This window comes from Cataglyphis hispanica, chromosome 2, assembly GCF_021464435.1.
Source record: "Cataglyphis hispanica isolate Lineage 1 chromosome 2, ULB_Chis1_1.0, whole genome shotgun sequence".
Taxonomy (NCBI): Eukaryota; Metazoa; Arthropoda; class Insecta; order Hymenoptera; family Formicidae; genus Cataglyphis; species Cataglyphis hispanica.
Genome location: NC_065955.1, coordinates 9,526,811 through 9,549,033, shown reverse-complemented (window position 1 = coordinate 9,549,033; position 22,223 = coordinate 9,526,811). Strand labels below are relative to the sequence as shown.

The following is a 22,223-nucleotide window of genomic DNA, read 5'->3' as shown; positions in this document are numbered from 1 at the left end:
GCAATTTATTTACCCGAAATAGCATGATCCGCGTCCTGCTGCAGGCTGTTTCTCGCGTTTGAGTTTATTAAAAAAAAGCGGAATTTTTGTTTTTTCATTATTATATCGCTACAAAGCTTAAAAAATCGCCGTCGAAAAGAATCATCTTTTTCGTTAAATTTTTCATCTCGACGACATACGATATGCATCAATCAACCATCCGGACCGAAAAACGGATGGACATTTTTTTTTACGCTAAATGATGCTAAATGCGAAACCGGTATTATAGTTATGTAATGTATTTAAACGTGACAGAGTAATGACGCGCAATTCTAAGAATATTATTAATGTTTACACTCTCGAATATCATTAATTTATTCCTTTCAGAGCGAAAGTTCTGAGGCGGTTGATTTTTAAACATCTCGTTTAATATACGTGGGAAATAAAGTATACCCGTTTTTGTTGTATAAAAAATTATCCTAGGAAATTGATGTCAACTTCTTCCGAATTTCAACCGATAAGTTCGATTTAAATTCCGTGTACACGAACGTCTCGATTATAAGACTACATGAATTTTAATTGCAGATTCTTTAACAAATGTTGACTATTTTAGCAAAAAATTGTACACTCAAGCAATTCTTATATACAGCAGTAGCTATACTCGAACGTCAAATTGTTTTAAGAAGAAGAGCTAGTAGAATTACATTAATTTAACTAAAAAGAAAACACATTTTTCTCTCTCTCTCTTTCTCTGGTTATTAGAAGTCCGAAGCGTACCCGAGCACATGTTCTGTCAACGAATTCGAACTGCCTTGCGTGCTAAAGGTTGTCAGTTTTCACTCCGCAGGAAGACTCGACCCCACCAGTTTCTTCATTATGGTGCCGCAAAATATTCAAGAACCATTGGCCGGACTACAATCTACTCGTACAGTTGATCCGTGATCATCCAGCAAGAAAGAAAGCTTCTGAGAAGACATCATATCATATCTTTTTCTTCATTATTTAATTTTTTAATTGAGAATAGATGCGACAAATTCGACATATTGACATTGCCATGAGTTTGAAAGATCGCATTATCAAGATCTTCTGACAATTACAGAAATGGAATTTCAAAGATTGACATAATTTCGTTAAATCGTGGATCGACGTGATCAATCAAGATTCAATTGTCCAAGTGCGGAAACACGTGAGGCAAATTTTGTGACAACCGTCCCGACAATGTCACGAGCATCCTGACAGAGGATCGATATTTTATTTGCTCGTAGACTTTTCAGATATTCGGTGACGTACGTCTGTTTAGCGGGAACAGAAAGATCGACATCGGAAGAGAATTTTTTTTCGACGATCAATCACGAAGAGCCTGCTGTCTGAATCGACGACGATGCTGAAGATTCGCGATTAACGTTTCGCGCGCGAATTTTCTTCCAAAACGCAGCCTCGTCGATCTTTCTTGTGAACATTTACATTTACGAGATAAACATAAGATTAGAATTACGATGCGTTTGCCAATTGTCACTTTGTTTATATCGTTGACTGCGATCTATGCCGAAGAGATATCTAGCGGTATACCAAATGACAACGCAGAAGAATCGATTCTCCGAGTAAGAAGCTTGCCAAGGACGACCCATGTGGTAGAAAAAAACTGGACCAGCCTGTCAGAAACATTGGACGTTTTCAGTGCGCGTAATTTAGTAAAAAATTGGGTCGAAGGAAAATACGCCGTCGGGGTGCAATGCGGCAAAGATATTACAACTTACGTCGAGGCTTTGAAAAATGAAGAATTATGGGCTCTTAAAGGTAAAATTAAGCTTTGCTATTCATTACACTATTCAATTGTGTATTTTAATTCAAACTTTAAATTCTAAATTAAATTAAATCCAAAATTTTTTATTTATATAAAGCTCTAAGTCTCCTCTATGCTATAAATTTAAAAATATATTTTGTTTGTTAATAAATCATTAAGCTAAAAATACGAAATTTCTGATCAAAAGACACAAATAATAAATTATATCTAAAAATTATCAATTAAGAAAAATATTGAGAAAAATATTAATATATTTCATGTAAATAAATTATAAATTATTTCTATAATATTTTGGTAAGAAAGTAATTCATCTTTTTTTTGTATATAATTTTAATATGTTAAAAAACGAAAAAATTTTTCCTTCAACTTAATATAAGAATTTATTCTATATTTAGTTTTTATTATGAAAGACGAATGTATGTAACTATTATTTATATAGTGGCAGGTCAATCGTTATCGCTCGTGTTCCTCTTTTTCTTCTTATATCTATATTATAAAATTATTACATACATTGTAAATAAGCAAAAATTATTATGTCAATAGAAAGTTTAGCCACAGCAACCGCAACATTAGTAGCAGTAGTAACAAAGTGTAAAGATCGTAATTGTTTTCTTTTATTACAAATTTTTAAAATATTTGAGATCTTTACAAAATTTTGATTGATTAATTTCATGAATTTCGGAAATAATATTATAATAATAAATATAAAAATAAATAATAAATAATAAATAATAAATAAACAATAAAAATAAATTATCTTAATCACATTTTCTAAAAAATAATTTTTTTTTCTTTGTGACTAATACTTAATATGAATTATATTACAACTTTAGTAAACTGTTAGTTTTACTAAACTATCTCAATGTCGAAATTAGAATATATAATGCATTGTATATCTTTTAATTTAAATAATTTATAAAATCGAAGTTTCGATGTTCGAAACAAAACAATCTCGATCTCAGTTTGTTAATATAATACGATCATAGCTAATAAGTCGAAAGAAGCATTGATTATATATAGAATATTGAATTGTATACTTTCTAGGTCTGTGTTTATGTAATAAGCTTCATTTTAGAGATTGTTCGAAGTTATTGAATTTAAAATCTTTCGCATATTTAATCATATTGTCATATAATAATTTTGCAATTTCTGCTTTATCTTCTTGAGTCTCATTAGAAATACAAATACACGGAAGAGAAACTTAGAGAGTTCAGGGCAAGAATCTTTAGGTGATTATTTTTATTATTATAATCTTTTTTATTATAATCTTTTTATCATAATGTGTGAAGCTGCTATATACAGAAGATGAACTTATCGTACAAGGCAAGCAGACCTGTTTTATGAAGGAAATTCTCGTTTTATTGCAGCAACTAGGATTTCCTCTGTACTTGAAACAAATTGTTTGCCTTGTGCAAAAAAGTTGTTTTACTGTATAATTAAGTTCTTATTCCAATAAAAAACAAGAAAAAATAATAATATACATCAATATTTTTTTTTCACGAAGATTCTTGTGCTATATTTTATTTTTTTGTTCTGTTTTTATTACTGATCAAAAGTAGCAAAAAGATAAGGCAGAGATTGCAAAGTAATTGTACAGCAACATGATTACAAATATCTTTATTTTTATTCATAATGGCCAAGAGAAGCATAAAGATAAAGCAGAGATTACAAATTCATTGTACGGCAACACGATTACAATTATCTGTATTTTTATTTGTAATGACTAAGAGAAACATAAAGATAAAGAAATTGCAAAGTCAACACATTGTACGACAACACGATTACAATTGAAAAAGCAAAACATTTCCAATAATAAAACTTGTACTTTTGATTAAATAATAATAAACGAAGCTCATCATAATTTATTATATAAATAGATCTACAAATTGTAATTCAATAAAATTGAAATAATTTCTCTCTTAACGCTTTAATTACATAATTTTTATATTTCTTCATAATTATTATATTTCTCTTTTTTATGTCGTTAATAAATGTCTCTTAACACACCTATGATATTCCTTTATATAATCAATGTTGTTACATTAGACATAGAGATTTATTTCTTGATTTGTTACATCCTATTCTGCGTTTTGTACAGAACATTTTGATATGCTCCACGTATATGTCATATATATGTCACTTCCTATGCATTGTAAACTTTCTCCCTCATGCAGCTTTCTAAGTTACATTGCATCGTAAAATAATCATGCTAAATCATTCGAGTGAGATGCAACTTATTCGAATGATCTCTTTCGATTGCATCACGATTGTAGAAACGAAATGCATTCGTAAGGATGGTCATCAGTGTCTCGAGATCATCTGTCATTATTTCAATGACAGATTGAATCGAGATTTGATCTCTTGAGACTAAGCTATTTTTTTAATAAAATCAAATCATCATCACTTGAGAGATTGATCATCAATTGTCAAGTAGATTTTAATTTTGCGTCATTTTGATTAGAGATTTAATCAAAAACGCGATACTTAATTACGTTGCATATCAATTAAGGGTGTCAAGTGACAATTTCTACTTCGTAACTTTCCTTGAGTAAATTTGATATTCAATTTGTCAAAATTAAATTCGTTAACTTTTTTAAGATTAATGATGATTCGGAGAATCATCTGTTAATGTCATTCGGTTCACACTTTTTTTCGGTCGAAAAAAAAAGACACCGGTCGGAAATATTCTTACAAATAACTGCTTTTCGATCTCTTCTTCCGTTATTCTTTCCTGATTTATCTACTTTCATGGTTTTGAGGAATTTCACTTTTTTAGCGACAAGACAAAGATAATCAAACGTACCGGCTTCACGAGAAATGTAGCGCCGAGTCACGTCCTCGTTTCACTTTTCTCGGTCAATACTACTTTCCATATATTTGTTAAACGTGCGCCGAGCGTGTGTAAAATGCAATGTCTTCGCTTTTGTTTAATTTTGAAAAAATAATCTAATTTTTATCTGAAAGAAAGCGAGAAATATTTGATGAATATACATAATTAGTTCAGTTTTTGCCAATTTTTTCACCACTTAGAAAAAGGGGATATATTTTTTCTCTAAGTAATTTTCCATCAAATTTAACGATATTAATTTAAAAGATATTAGTTTAGGAGATATAACAAATTAAAATTTGACAGTAAAATTTGTGTAATAATTTGTTATCTTTTGATTGAAAAAGTCTGTTTACGACTTTCACGCGTGTCATAAGAAAAATGTTTTTTACCTTTTTCAAATGTAAAAAGTTTTATTATCTTAGACTGCATTAAAAGATTTTCACGACTTTACGACTTCTGTTTTCGCTTGAAAGCATTTTCTAGGGTAATCAAAAATCAACTTCAAAATATGATTCAATGTGTAGGCTCTCTTTTCCGCATATAAAAAAAAACATATCGTGTTTTTTTTTATATGCGGAAAAGAGAGCCTACACATTGAATCATATTTTGAAGTTGATTTTTAAACACGATATGTTTTTTTTTTTTTATATACGGACAAGAGAGCTTACATATTGTCAATTCTTACATAACTTATTTTTCCTCTCAAAACATTATATCATTCGAAAGTATTCGTTATCATAGTAAAAGAGAAGAGTTTAAATAGTTAAAAATTACATATATTTGCGATGTCATAATATCTGTATATAAATCGCGATATATATGCTTTCTATTATATTTGTACATTTCTCCATCTTATGCGGTTTATCCCATTACTTTACTCGAAATTATTCAGACAACCACTCAGAAAGAAATTTTTTTTTCCGTGTTCCAAATTTCTTGTTCCGGAAGAAACTTGAGAAGGGACCTAAAACTTTTACCTGGCGTTCAGGTAAAAGTTTTAAGTGGGCCAGGGTTCACTTCTTTCTATATCTCTCACTCTCTCTTCCTTCTCTCTTTCACTCTTTCGTTCATTCTCAGAGATCGAAAATTTAGGAAAAAGTCATCGAAAAAGTATTGATGCAATTTATTGAGAGAAAATATTCTCGAATCGATTTTTGCAATCGAATTTTATTTTCGATCGATTCGTTCCCCTCATCAAACAATCATTACACACGTAAAACAGGGTCGTAATAGGAAAGAAAACAAACTTAATCGTCCACTTTCACTCTTCGCGAGCCCGCGATATACATCATCGTCACGGTATTCCTGAATCTCACGAACTTTATACCCGAGCAAAGGTGAAAGATGCATCTGTGCACGCAAAGAATTACAATTAGAGGGAACATTACCGTTATAAAAACTTTAAAAAAGAATCGTTTGTCTCAAACATGACGTCGCTCTTTCGGAGATGCTTATTTTCTCACGCGTTGTATATTTCACTGTTTTCACAAATAGAAAATATCACTTCCTCGTTTCTATTGTTACAAATTGCTAGAAAGAAAATTGCTAAATTATTATGCTGAATATATAATTGTTCAATTATAAAATATGCGTAAAATGAGATACATGCGAAAGCGTAAAAATCACGTCTAATTTAAAGAGATGGAAAAGAGGTAGAAAAAAATTTTCGTTAAAAAGATATGTACTCTTTTCTGTGTATATTTAATTTAGTTATTTTATTAGCATATTTTTTTTCTAAAATTACAAAGATAAAAATTCAAATATTGTTTTTTACATCAGTATAATTTAAGCATTACATATTTTCTCTAAAATGTATGACTTGTTATCATTGACTTGTCCTATTTTATTTTGCCTTATAGAAATTATATTATACATTCATGTTTCATCAATACAATTATTTAATTATAAAATTAAGGGAAATACATGTAAATAAAGGGAATTACATGTAATTAAAGTTGATAAATGATGATTTATCTATCTGCGGTAACAAGTATAATTAACAGCTATAATAATATTTCAAATGTAAATTGATATAAAATAATTTAATCTACTTGTCGCGAGTGTCTTTCGAAAAAAAATGAATTCTAGAGTTGTGTATATATTTGTTTTTGTCTAAAAAAATTTAGCAAAATTATTATTTATTCTCTTCGCAGATTTTTGAAATATGAAAAAAAAAAACGGCCAAATTTTTTCGGTGTCTCAATTTATCAGAAAAATGACGATTCCATAAGTAACAGTTCTAAATGCTAATAAAGTAGAAAGAAACAGGATAGAAAGTATATGTCGTTAAGAGCAACTAATTTTAATAATATATATTAATTTAAAAGCTATTAGTTTATTATAAAAGATATTATAAAATTAAGAGGCAACTAATTTTAATATATCGAAAAGAAAGTTACAATTTCTTGATCGTTCCATATTTTTTCATTACCCTTGGAAAGTGCTGATAAAACATCCTGCGATCCTTATCCAAGAGTTACATAAATAAATCTCTCCGAGAGACTTTAGATGTATAAACACACACATATATCAGGATTATGTATATGTTAAAATATACATGTAGCATGATGCATGATGTGCGTGTATAATTTTTGTTTTACAATTGCATTGTAAAGACAAAGACGTTGTGGGGATACCCGATTGACATTAGAAAGCGGCGCGAGTTCAAATCGACATTGCGATTAGCGAGATTATACTATTCAAGAAGGGAGAGTTACGTGGCAGCTGGAGATGAAATCGCAAGCTTTCGCTTTCGCGGAAATGCGCCTTTCTGTTCCTAAACGATTTGCCTTAGATAGTAATATCAGTGAGTACCATGTCATAGGATTACGTTCATTCGATCCATGACAATTCGCGTTCTCCAACGATGCAAATATTAACGATTACGTTAAATAAAACGCAAAACTATATAAAACAAGATAAAGATATCTTAATCCTAACGCGTTTAAAAGCATTGCGCGCTCTTTCCTGTTTCGATTATTTTTATAAATATAATTTAAAAAGTTATGTTTATAAAACTTAATTAATTCTATTTTCAAAGTTAAAACTATATAAAACGATAAATGATCTGATATATATATATATATATATATATATATATATATATATCTGCAATCATGATAGATATTTCACGTGTAAAGACATATTCCGTGATTATGTAGCGTGCGAATGTCCGACCCATTATAATTAAGTAATTTCTATGTTATACAAACGTCATCTACATATGTAGCAAGTTAACCGCAGATTGACATTCGACAATGATTGGCAGTGAAATTAAATAAAATTAACTGTTACTAGTTAAAGAGCACCGTTAGTATAATTAAACTATCGATTGTAGCAGTCGCAATTTTTCTATATATCACTGTGATATTACCTCATTTTTATTACTACAAAGATATGTTTCCAATGCTTGAACTATGAGGAAAATTGTAAAGAAAATTATAAGATTAATATTTGTTTTTCGATCATTTCTATTAAATAAATGTTACTTATTTAGTCAAAGAAATTCCTAATCACGTAAGTATAATGCGATATTAATAAAGGAATGCTATTAATTATTGCTGGATTCCAAGAGAAATGAAATTAATGCAAAGGGAATTACATGTAATTAAAGTTGATAAATGATGATTTATCTATCTGCGGTAACAAGTATAATTAACAGCTATAATAATATTTCAAATGTAAATTGATATAAAATAATTTAATCTACTTGTCGCGAGTGTCTTTCGAAAAAAAATGAATTCTAGAGTTGTGTATATATTTGTTTTTGTCTAAAAAAATTTAGCAAAATTATTATTTATTCTCTTCGCAGATTTTTGAAATATGAAAAAAAAAACGGCCAAATTTTTTCGGTGTCTCAATTTATCAGAAAAATGACGATTCCATAAGTAACGGTTCTAAATGCTAATAAAGTAGAAAGAAACAGGATAGAAAGTATATGTCGTTAATGACCAAAAATTGGCAAATGTGTTCGCTCACTCTTCAGCCAAGATTATCTGTGATTTTTTACAATCATCGCTAAACACATCTGTTGTTGCATTCCTTAATCACAATATATTGGAGCGACTTGAAAAAAATTCTGCGCTAAATTACTATGTTGAATGATCGTGTCTAACAATTTCTATCGCATCCAAAATGTATTTTTAGATAAATAATTACATTTCAAATGATATCGAAAAAGGTAATATTTTTTATTACAACAATAATATGGGCCACATGAAATTGCAACCTGATTGATTTAGAGTGAGTCGGATGCATTGTGATCGATGCATACAAATACGTTGACCATACCGTTGACATGTATGTATGCCGTCACGGATAGAATTTTGATTTGATCGGACTCGTGTTGCTCAATTGCGAATAAACAAAAAGGCCAATCACACTACGACTGTTTCACTAGCGACCAATTATGGGTTCGTTTTGAAACGTATCAATTTATTGTCGCAATAACGTGACTATAAATGACAGCTGCGTTAGAAACGGGATGCGTTTCACTTTCGTGTATCGAGATTATTACACATTTTCGTGCATGTCGGAAAAAGAAAATTACCGTGTCTCTCTTTCGAGAGGACATACATACGTTTTAAAATTCACATGTTCGCTTTCGTTCGCGTAAATGAATGTTGCTGAATCAGTCAGTCCAGTATTCCGTCGTGTAAATACAAAATAAGTAAAAAATAAAATGTCACGTAATTTTTATAATAGTTTGCCCTGTTTTAATCCATATGTCTCTGTGTACTAACTTTTCTCTAATTTTTTTCTAATTTATTAGTTGGATTACTTGTGAATCCGTAAACCGATTAATACCTTGTTATTTATAAAAATTCTCTTAAAAAAATTCCAGCTAAATATATTTGATCTAATTAATTCAAAATTTATTAAAACTTTATTTTTTAATAGTCGATAATACTATTAAAAAAATTAATTAAAAATTAATTAATTAAACCATAAATTTGTCCTTTTACAATGTATGTCATATTTAAGAAAGTGATATATTCTCATATGAAAAAAAAAAAAAAAAGAGAGAGAGAGAGAGAGAGAGAGACTAAATTAAGAAAACAGCCAAATTATTCCAAATTCAAATGTCAAAAGGTTCAAGTTACTGGACAAAATTATGAATTCTGATCTAGATAAACCCGTGCTTTCACCAGAATATCGCGCGGGAAAGAAAATTGTATATACGCTCCACTTTCGTATCCAATTTCGTAATCAAGGACGTTTATACTCTCGCTAATGCGACCTCCGTCAACTGAAAAATGCAAACCAATGTCAGCACATTAATATTATCAATGCCAGACGATTAGATAGTGGTATTGCAACATTAGCTTCAATCAGTACGCAAACGCGTTTCTCTCTATCTTCGGATTCACACTTTCTCCCATTTGTATACGCGCTACGTATACAAATAGATCTACGTAACAATAAAATAAACAATAAATTTTCATAATTGAAAAAATGCATACGCTGATGCAAGAAGCTGGTTCTACTTAGAATTATAAACAAGAATATATATTTCATGCGTACTCCGTATTTAATTATTAATTGTTACTAATTATTATAAATTCAAAACAATAGTAATGCAATAGAGAATCCTAAAGTTTTTGAAGACGAATCTTGAGAATATAACGTTGCATAATAAAACGTGCTAAATAATATTACCTTTTTGATAAGATCACATTCTTTTTTTCTTCACTGTTGAGAATAAACGCACTTTCTGGTTGGACTTTTTCTGGCAAATGTACGTGAAATTTACTGCAATCACGACAGGAAATTGCTGTCTAACAATTTAACGAGTCTGTATTATAAAACTGTCAAATCAAAATATAATTAAAATAAATGTCGAGAATTCCTCAGCCATATCCGTGGATAGTTAATACTCGGAGTTGAAAACAGTCAATTAAGATATTGTCTGTGAAACATTTTGTGCAAATAATGAATATAATATAAAATAGCTACAACATTTCTAGCAGATAACTGTAAACCCAATCTTGCAATTGCTAAATTATTTGATTATTTCATGCATCGAATAGCCTGTTATTTTATTTTCAAATTTTCAAAATAAAAATTGACGTTATTTTCTCAGCAAAATATCGCAATTCTAATTCTATTAAAATAATTACATTATAAAATGAAATTTTGCTTATTGTTAATCTGACATAAATTTAACGTTCATGAACGTAACGATAAAGTTTCGAGAAGTTAGGTAAGAGAATTATATATGACTACGTTTACATATAATCCTTAATTGAGTTTAATAACATCCGTAGTTTTAAAACTGACTAATCACAGCTACTTCTCTGCAGAATGGAATGATTATGATTGACTTCTAGAATTGGTGTTATTCAACCTGATTAAGGATGACGTGTAAATGCAACAAACAGACACTTTCTCCGTTATTTCCGATTATTTATTGTGTACACGTATTTTTTTTTTTTTTTTAGATAATACATTTGCCAAATTCTTGATCTTCTTTAAGTTTTTAATAATTACCAATTGTTCTTTTTTTACGAAGGAATATACAACACATTTTATCTATATTGATAATCAAAAATGTAAATAATATAATATAAAAATTATATATTCTTAAAATGTTTATAATATAAAGCATATAACACATACACATACACACATTAAATTTATAACAAAAAAGAAAATTTTTGTTAAATTGAGATTAAGCGTTTAATTGTTACGGTTAGTTGTTCTCTAGAATTATGTTACGATTCTAACCACGATATAGTGTTGCAGCAATTGCGTGAATGAAATAATGTTATTAAGATTCCAAAGTCAATGAGATCGAGTGTTGCATTGATTACTTATGTTTTGTAGCAATGGAAATCGTGCCGATCATGAACTTGACTTTAAAATCTTACAATATAGAACTGTAACTACAACTAATCTATAATTTAAAAGTCTTTCTAATTTGACTATGAATCCTCACGTAAATCATTTATAAATCATCAAACATTGACAATAGTAAATGTCAATGATCGACAAGTAAATGTCTTTCTTTGTAAAAAAGATATGAAATTTTTCAAAATTTCTTTTTCTCTTTTTGATTTTGTTTCTTTGAATCTTTTTATGCAAATCAAAGAGAAAGTTACAATCAATCTTTGTATATAAATTTTTTCTCGATAGAGTCTTTACGAAATAAAACATTCTTTTTTTTGAAATTAGAAAAAAGTATATTTAAAATTAATAATTTAAAATGTTAATTAAATAAATATTGTGATATGGAGAAGAGAGAAGATAAGGTATTATCTCATCATTATCTTTGTATAGGCGTATCTAATCCATTTGGAATGCGAATACGGAAATTCTATTAGATCTTTTCACATAAATCTCTCGCCTATTTATGTGTGCATTATATTCCGCAAATATTACAATTTCGATTTTATAAGCAATGACTTGATGGCATTTACATAATTTTTATGTTGCATACCGTAATTATCCTTTCCTGTAAATTATTCGCATTATTTTTATTCACATTATTTTACAATCAACATATAATTAACAGATATGCAATCTTTCTGAGAAGTAAGTATAGTAAAAGATAAATAAAAATTAATGTAGTAAAAAATAGATTGCATCAGTGTTTCTTTAAGTGATAACAAGGATAACAAAAACGTGAATAAAAATGTTAATTACATGCTATTTATATTTATATGCGTTGTTAATAAATGCTTAAGAAAATACTAAAACCAAAAAATCAAGATGCAATCAAAGCTTGCTGATTACAGTGAATTATAAGTTTTTTAGCTGGAACTGCAATCATAAAGATAAAAAAACTTAACTTGCATCTATTTTTATAAACTCGATATTGCAGTTATTTCGTAACAGAATATTTATAAAAATTCTACGGAGTTCAATGTTGAAATGTCGATTAGTAGAACTTACGAGATTATTCTATTAATGCATGATACTAAAAATCGCATGATATAAAAAAATTTATTCGAGTAATTTTCAAAGATCTATCAAATAATATAAAGACATTATCCGAAAAAATTGTTTGGATTCTAAAAAAAAAAATGATAGTAATAATAGAGTTGTCATATAAAAATAAAAATAAAAATAATTAATAAACTATTAAAAGACATTAATTTTATAATTAAATTAAGAATTTTTCTAGTTATTTTTTATTATTATTTCTTTTTTGCAAATTTGATCAATCATTATCCTGCTAACAAAAATTATTCTAGAAAGATTCTAGAAAAAGACCATTGAAATAAATAACTTGAGCAATCTTTTATAAAACTTTTTTCTGTGAACTAAAATTAGTTCTAGGTCTAGACAAAACCTTAAAAAATTCCCAAATGTTTTTCAAAAAACGGTGACGAACACGAAAAATAATGACCGCAACCTTAAATACGTAATCACAAGTGACGTAACGAATCCGCGGTTAAGCCTAGTGTAGGCCTATGTAATACATTCTTGTAAATCCTTCGTCATATGCTGACGTGATTAAATAAGATCTTTTATTTCCTGAATAGAAAGTGCATATTTCGTCGAAAGGCAAACCCTCCCGCCTCGCCGTTGTGATGCTTTCCCGATGATGACGCTCTGACACGCCATCTCTCGCGTTAAATTGCCTAAATTACGATAACAAGGAGATATTATGCTATCTTATTATCTTGTAAAAAAACACACTTTGGTGCTCTCGTTAAATGCATATGTATTAACGTTACGCAGTCCGGTTATTTAATCAAATAGAAATCATAATATCTTGACATTTAAACGAAGTTTACTAGTCAAGTTAGATAATAGCCAATACTGTTGGTTAATCTATGGACGATTTACACTAGTAAAGATAAATAAATTATAATAAAATTGTATAAACGATTATTAGCTAACTTTTTACTATAAATAGAAGAGTGTGTGTGTGTGTGTGTGTGTGCGCGTGCGTGTGTGTGTGTGTGTGTGTGTGTGTGTGTGTGTGTGTGTATCTATGTGCGTAGGATTGCAATAAATTTGTAAACTGAAGAGCAAATTAAGTTGTCAAAATAGATAAAGATTAGACAAAATTAAAAAAAATTAAGAAAATTATATAAATAACTTCTAATTGATTTAATGATAGAAATTTATTCAATCGTTTTAAAATACGTGTCTCTCACGCAAGTTATAAAAGATAAAAAGTATAATATTTTTTAATATATTTTTTTCTAGTAATAAGAACAATGTAATTAAATAAATTAGTCGGTAAAAACATAAAATTTTTAGTGGTTTGATTAAAAAAAAAAATGTCTCGATAAGTGTAATTAGTTCCAAATTTAAGATTCTCAACGCATCGTCCTTCACACTCGCAATCGGAAATTAGATTCTCGTTTTCACTTTCTCATGAGTCGTCGACCTACTTTGTATAAAAGTACTTTCGCCGCAGTCACCTGACTGACCATTTCCGGCTCGATCGTCACAGCTCTTCGATGAAAGTGTTCTCCATCGCTTTTGTTACTTACAAGGTGTTCCAAAACTCGTGATCTTACTTCTCGCATCGACGATTTTTTCGACCAACATGCAATTGATCTCTCCTTCCTGAAATATATTTAATACATATATCAAAATCAAAAGTGATGTAACATGAATAATAGAATAATAAAAAAAATAAGAAAACACCGTTACTGATATTTTTCTCTTCTGCGATGTATATAAATATTTAGTAATAAATTTTATATATTTTTTATATCTTTATCGAATCGTATATTTCGAATAAACTCGAAATATACGAAAATGATTATTGTTATTTCGTTTCAGTGGACGATGCATCGGGCAGATTCACCAATGGATTCTTTTGGGGAAACTCATATTTTATTGGATCAGCCACCGAATGTGAGTACATCGGTCAAGATTATAGTCGAAAGAATCCTAAAATTGGTACGGAATCATCGATCGAGGAGGTACGAGAATTTAATACCGAGCCACGAAAAGTAATCAATATAGGCCTCAGCGGAAGCAATATGTGGACTCAAACAAATTCCATCGATGTGCCTCCTTATCGTCTAGGATTTTACATGATGAGACTTTCTATAAATGCGTCTCGATATACAACAGTAAGTAGCATCAATATCATGTAATTTATTTATTAAAATATTATTCGATGTTTTTCCACTTGTTTTCCCATTTTATTAAAATGTGAAAAAAACTTATGTTAACAAAATACATTTATTTCTACAGAATGTTTCACACAAAGAAACATATCCTTCAATATTACAAATTATATAGTACTAATAATATTAAAAATCATAATAAAAATATATAAATTTATATATAAATTTATAATATAAATTTTATAACATCTAAAAAGGAAATGCTTATAAGAGTAATTGCTGTAATTTAATATTTGCTATAATTTGCTAAAAAAAAGAAAAAGAAGAATATCTTTATTTTCATAAACATAATATTTTCTTACAGTTAAACAAAAAAAAGATCAATGCTACCGATGTTTACGCTTTTAGTATATTAATTGTGTTATTTTTAAAAATGCAAATGTACTAAAATCAACATCTTAATGTAAATATAATGTATAATTTTACGAAGAAATGGAGTAGAATATCTTTTTCGATAAATTCCTGTAAATTAGTGCTTATTTTTTGCATTATACTATTTTATGCAAAGTTTAATATAAAGAAAATTTATTCTCTTATTTGCCAGACAAGATTGATTCACCTGGGTGTTTGTCTGCCGTTCTCGTGCTCCGCATCCGACGTCGCCGTGATCGGGAAACTCGCCGCGGATGAATTCGCGACGAAACATTCGTTGATCGAAAAAGTCAGAGATCAGCATAATTTATACGACATGTACACAGATCCGGTCTTCTGGATTCTATTGTAAGTTTGCGGTAAAATAAGATACTCGATTAAAGTTAAACTACGAAACTAAACGCCATATTTTGTGCAAAAATGAGATAGATATTACTTGATATGACATTTAGTGAAACATGATATTTGTATTGCTTTAATCGTTTTATTTTTTTATTTAATTGTTTAAAGTTGAAATGTTGAAAACTAAAGCTTTTTGATGGATTGTGATTAAACGCGCGCGAATGACGGAAATGTTCAATGTATTTTAGCGGTGTCAGCACGATTGTCCTGATACTGATGATCCTCGGCACCGGATACGATTATTATCTATCGAAAAAAGTAGCCTGCAAGAAAAATGTAATCTACGATTTGGAGAAGCACGGGAAACTCGATAATCTCACCAATGGGAAAGTGTTAAATGGTAAATAACTGAAGAATTTTGTTGATCATCTCTGCTATTATTGCAAAGATAATATCAATGCATTAAGATAATGTTATTTCGCGTTTATTTTTTGCTTTTTAGAAAAGGATGCCACAGATTCCTCGTACATTCTTTCAATTCTAGATTTTTCAATCAATTCAAAGTCGATGTTTTCTTATTGAAAATACGAGTGGCGTCCTTTACCTAATTTCTTGATATTGAATTCTTGATATTCTTTGTACTTGAATCTCAAATTATGAATATTAAATTTAAAACAGCAAATTAAAATCGAATAAAAAATATAAGTATGTCTATTTTTATAGTTTGATTGATGTGAAAATCTCACCGTTTTAATTACTATATTTTTTATAAATCAATATCATAAATGAATATATTTATTAAAGAGGAAAAATGTTATTCCAAACAAAGATGAATGAATAAACAAAAGAAAGATACGAGGAATCTGAACCGTTTTCTACAAAATTAAAAAAGCTGAGACTTACGAAAATAATAACTAAATGACAAAAAGCAAGACGCGTTTCAGCATAGCGTAATAACTGCTTTACAAAGAAAAACGTTATAGCTCGCTATACTAACTCATCTCGCTGTAACTCTAAAGGATGATGCTGTAATCTCGCGAAACGCAATTGCCTTAGCGGTGCGTTTCTGTCGTCTCGCGAGAAATAAAGTATGGATTAATATGAAGCACGACTACCACTCACAGACTATAATGACAAGACAAGGACGGTACCAGAAGTAGTGACACGATTTATTATTATATTCCATAGCTGTACAAGGTAAGGTCTACCTTCCTGTTCCAGTGGCAGATTCTAGCAGCAATAGCGCGCAGCCGATTAATAATAACAACGATCGTGAGAATGGCTTGCAACCAACGTCCACCATGGAAGAACGACAGCTTAGTACGTTAAATTTTTGTGTCTTATCTATAACCCTAGAAATAAAAATATTATTGTAAAAAAAATTAACGAGCATTGGAATAAATCGCAAGAATTTAAGAACCATATATAAACTTGAATATATTCAATATTATCGAAATCAGTGATTAGATATTTTCTTTTTTATCTTCTTATATTTTTAACGCACTCTTTTTTTTAGCAATATGACTAAATTAAAAAAAAAGAATTCTTTTTAAATTCCTATTCTCCTCTGTTTCTTGGACTGTTTAAAAAAGAAAAATATAAAAAATAAAAAAAATTTAATAATTACAAGATCTAACTCTCTGATCCAGAAAATTAGAAATGCATGATTTTTTTAATATAAATAAAAATTCTTTTTATGATTCTCGAAACAATAAACTTTCCTTGACATTTCTATTATTTTTATAGATATCCTCGAGGAACTTTTGCTTTCGTTTTCCATTCACGTCAACATGAAGATCATCTGCGACCGTAATGTGGGAGGGGACACTATCAGCACCGTGCATGGGCTCAGGGCGATATCGATGGCCTGGGTTATCCTCGGGCACACGTGCATCGTTCTCTTCAAGTACTCAGACAACATGGAATATCGCAAGGTTGTGGAGAAGAGATTCCTTTTTCAAACCGTCACGAACGGAGCCTTCAGCGTCGATACCTTCTTCTTCATGAGTGGTTTGCTCGTGAGCTTCCTATACTTCAGAACCAACGCAAAGGGTGACCTGAAGAGGCTCACACAGGGTACGCGAGGCTTCGTCGCGGGTACCCTGAAGTTCAGCGGGCTTCTTATGTACAGATTCAGTAGGCTTACTGCGCCGTACATGTTCGTCTTGGGTCTGGTTGAGATCTCGATGAAGTATTTCCACACAAACTCCGTCTTTGAGCCTCCCACGGAGGATCATTACAATTGTCCTAATTATTGGTGGAGAAACGTGCTCTATATTAACACCTGGTTTCCCGTCGAGCAAATGGTGCGTCTTGTTTAATATTACAAAATATTACAAACTTAAGAAAGTACAATTAACAGAAATATATTCCTGTGATATCTTGTTTTTCAAATTTTTAATTAATGATTTCTAAAGATAAATATTTCTTCATTAATTCTATTATTTTGTAATAGAATGACATTATATATTCCTGATTTATGATATAGCTTAAATGAATGACTTTTTAATCTCTTCTTTTTAATTTTATCTTGATTTTAATCATCCATTATTTTTATAAAATAAGAATTCAATTTAATACTTTTAAACTGTATATTGATCTTTTTTAATCTTCTTTTATTTTGTTTTAATAATTAATAAATTTTATTTTTTCTGCATCTTCATAGATGAAATTTATATGAATTCATATTGTGACATTGCAGTGCATGCTTTGGAGCTGGTATCTAGCAGACGATACACAGTTCTACATTGTGGGTGGTGTCATACTAGTATTGGCTACGACTCACTTCAAAATCGCAGCTTTCGCATTAGTCAGTCTATTGATAAGCTCGTGGGCAACTACCGGCTATGTTGCTTTAGTTAATAATCACATGCCAAGCTCGGATGACCCGTTGGCCCTCTTTGACAAGATCTACGACAAGCCATGGACGAGATTAGGTCCTTACCTGATCGGGATGTCCGTCGGTTACTTCCTCTTTAAGACTGATTGTAAAGTGAAAATGTCCAAGGTATGATCAGCTATAAAGTTCAAGAAATATACCTTAAAAAATATTATATTTGAAAGATCGGAAGCTTTCTTAGATGTCTTTGCAATATTTGTACAATATTAATTCTTTAATTAAATCTTCGATGCACAAATTAGATTTGGAAATAATTTCTAACATTGTCATTTCTAGACTACCATCGTCGTGGGATGGCTCCTGTCTTCCGCATGTCTTTTGAGTTTGCTTTACGGTCTATACGAAGCGGAACTTACACCCGCTACAGCCGCTGCGTATTCTAGCTTAAGTCACAGCGCGTGGGCACTCGGTCTAGCATGGATCGTAATAGCGTGTAGCACCGGCTACGGAGGTGAGAATATAAACTTATTTATTAAAAAAAATTATTAAACTAATTGTAACGATTAGAGTCAATCGCTGCATTAAACGGATTAAATAAAAATTATATTTTCAGGATATGTAAATAAAATATTGTCGTGGCCACTTTTGTATCCATTCAGCAGAGTGACTTATTGCGCTTACTTAGTTCATCCGCTTGTGATTCGCCTGACTGTTATGAATCTAGATTCACCGTTTCATTTAGGGAAGGATATTGTGGTAAGTTTATCATCAAGGAAAAGACGAGCAAAAAATAATAAAGTATGGAATAAAATATTATTTTTCAGGCTATAACATTTATAGGACAATTAGTGCTGTCTTACGTGTTCTCCTTCATAATATCGATCACCTTCGAAGCGCCGGTAGTCAGTATGCTGAAGATTCTTTCACCGAAAAAGCGAAGGCGTATGTAATATAAAAATTACAATATATTTAACACACACACTTACACACCGCTCGTACGGTTATTTATACAATTTTATTTACACATATTATGTATGTTTTGTAAAGATCTGCAAAACAATGGTAAAATGTTATCAGACATTGTATTAACACCACTTTTCATCTGTCTCAAATATGTAACAGCATGGATTTTTCTGTGTATCGCTAAATATAAAATAAATTATTTTTCTTTGTATATATACCTATATATAAGGTCCAATATAAATTCTGACACAATGTTCTTGCAGTGCGAGAAAAAGAATAAACGCGCACATACGCGCTTTAATAAAATCGGTTTTGGAAACAATGTAAAAATCTTAATTTTAATTAATGTTTTTGAAAAAAAAAAAAAAAATAAAAAAAAATATATACATATAAATGCAAAATAAATGTTAGACCGCATCTTATTAAAGTTTCTTACATTACATGTTGCATATAATATATATATTTAATATTAACATTTAATAAATAATAATGCAAAGATTTGTTCCTCTTCCTCTTTATTCCTCCCCCTCTATCGCGACTTCTCTATTAACATTGACAAAAAACGGACCTTCATCAACAAATTGCTTAAATTTCCGTATAGTATCCCAGTCGAATATATTTGGCTCCGCTTGAGACAAACATTCTACAATTTCGTACTTGGCCCGCTTACATTCTGTGAACGATTCGATATTTCTATCTAATAGGAATTCCACCAAACCCGGATGAATGGATATATATTCTTGTCCCCATACTTGAGAGCTGATCTGCATCAAAACCTTCAAACCGGCTATTTTGATATCCTTGAACGGTTGTCTGCATATCGATACAATCATATCTAATGGATCATCACATAACGAATCGAACCATAGTTTTGTCAGGGACAAAATTCTATTGTCTTGTTCATCGCTCTTGACCTCGAGTATAAGGGCAAGGCAATAGAGGCCGTGAATTCTTAAAGAAGTTGGCATTCTCTGCACTATCTCGGCGATCTTCTTAAGAGCACTGGGCATCGCATCTCCTAGAGCTTGTAACGCATACTTGCCCTCGACGCTCGCAGACACTAATCCCAGAGTATCCAATGCGGTCTTTAGGACATCTTCATTCTCCATCACAACCCTATCAAACACTTCAAATAGCGCGGAGATTACCACAGGATATTTGGAAAATAATTCATTGGGCCAATGATGCGCGATATTACCAAAGAACTTCATCAAACCGGGAATCAAAAGATGTGACAAAGGATTCTCGTTGGCCTGTGCTATCTTTTGAGCCAACTTATTCAACACTCCCTGCTGTTCCAGATAACTTAAACCTTCTTCAAATATCGTTAATTCAGATAATACTGTCAAGGCGTTTAATTGAAGCAGTATATCTTCGTTATCTAGAAAGTTGATTAAACCGTTCAGTAAACCTGATTGACCCCACATTTCCAAATTCCTCCTGGATACTTTGGCTATGAACACTATCACTTCATAAACACGAAAGCTTATAGTATCATTCTTCTGCAACAATTTGGCAAATGCCCTCAGGATTTCATCCTTAAACAAATATGAATCATTTGGAGCTATTCCAGCTTTCTTCACTATTGACATCGCGCAGTCAGCAACTGCAAAATCGTCATCGCCGATACTGTTTATAATAGAAATCAGAAGAGCAGTGTCATCGAGCAATTGAAATCTCTTTTGACAATGACAAGATGCTGACTTCAATTCATATATCACACGTTTTCTTATAATGTGATGTGAATTATTTAGCAGGGCAAGTATTTCTACTGGATATTTGAGATAAATTTCTCCCCCTTCTAGCACACTGGACATAATGTCCAAAATGTCGAATATCTGTTCAATAATTCTAACGTTTCTGCAATAAAAAGAAGTTGTTAAACTTTTTTTTTTTTTAACAATATAAGTTTTTGAATAAATTATATATCACATATAATAATTACATATAAAAATGAAGCAACATTCCATATTACACTTTATAAGAATAATAATCGTATGTATAAAATAATAATTTAAATGTATCTTTAAACTATCATATCTTTAAACTATCATTGTTTATATTTAATTGTAAATATTTAATTTTAACATATTTAACTCTAGGTTTTCAAGTATCCTATAAATATCCATTTGGACTATTTGCAAATATAAATGTCCAAAACTAATATATTTAGAAAGATATTGATTATCTTATTTTTTTTAAACGTTTACAATAAAATTAGCTCATAATATTCGTATTGTCTATTTCATGTTAAATTTAAGAGATCGATTCACTTATAGAAAATTCACCTGTCATAATCATCGAGTATGTTAGTCAAGGGTAATTGCAAAAAAAGTGGTTCGTAATCCAAATTCCGAGCGATCTGTCGGCGATCCGAGTTGTTTAAGCTATTGAATTTGATCTTGATGTCTACCACAATATCCTCCCTTTCCTCGACATTGTTCAATTCGCATAGACGTAAAATCTTTGCTTGATACCATTCCGTCATGGTCGATTTATTGGCGATTCTTCGCCTTCGCTTCACTTTAACTTTCAGTAGCACTTAGCACTTAGTATTAATCGTCGCGTGAATAAGCGTTAATCGACGTAAATATAACTCTCTCTTCCAGGTTAGGGACGTCTTTGAGAAAATGAATGAGCATTTACGTTTAGCCGTGCGATATTGCGCCTGCGCTGGGCAAATAAAAAAACAACTGACAAACACAACGGAACGAAAAATTTGATATCGAATGAAAACGTTCAAATCTTTGATATTAAATAGATATTATTATATAAATTAAATGTTATTATATAATTAAATTGTTAAAAATATCAAATGAATTATTAAATTAATTATTATTAAATTAAATTAAATTATTATTAAAAAAAAATAAATGAATTATTATGAAATTAAACAACGTGTGTGTGTGTGTGTGTGTGTGTGTGTGTGTGTGTGCGTGTGTGTGTGTAATTTATTAAAGAACGTTGACAAAATCATTAAATGTAAAACGAAAAAAA

At 30.2% G+C, this 22,223-nt stretch overlaps 2 protein-coding genes across 3 annotated transcripts; one reads left to right on the top strand and one right to left on the bottom strand.

Moving 5' to 3' along the window:
- Positions 1-795: 795 nt before the first annotated feature.
- Positions 796-19,437, top strand: LOC126858727 (O-acyltransferase like protein). 2 transcript variants are annotated; one of them, XM_050609215.1, is made up of 10 exons: positions 796-1,776; positions 14,358-14,653; positions 15,255-15,430; positions 15,673-15,824; positions 16,613-16,744; positions 17,171-17,730; positions 18,126-18,431; positions 18,600-18,774; positions 18,877-19,019; positions 19,088-19,437. In XM_050609215.1, exons 1-10 carry the CDS (start codon positions 1,476-1,478, stop codon positions 19,211-19,213), a joined length of 2,367 nt encoding a protein of 788 aa, XP_050465172.1. In that variant the 5' UTR covers positions 796-1,475; the 3' UTR covers positions 19,214-19,437. The 2 variants fall into 2 exon arrangements, with proteins under 2 accessions (XP_050465172.1, XP_050465173.1); XM_050609216.1 differs by having other exon boundaries at positions 802-1,776; positions 16,646-16,744.
- On the bottom strand, positions 19,211-21,880 carry LOC126858730 (26S proteasome non-ATPase regulatory subunit 5). Its single transcript, XM_050609223.1, has 2 exons — positions 21,515-21,880; positions 19,211-21,086 (listed from the first exon to the last, which is right to left on the bottom strand). Exons 1-2 carry the CDS (start codon positions 21,712-21,714, stop codon positions 19,742-19,744), a joined length of 1,545 nt encoding a protein of 514 aa, XP_050465180.1. The 5' UTR covers positions 21,715-21,880; the 3' UTR covers positions 19,211-19,741.
- Positions 21,881-22,223: the final 343 nt, after the last annotated feature.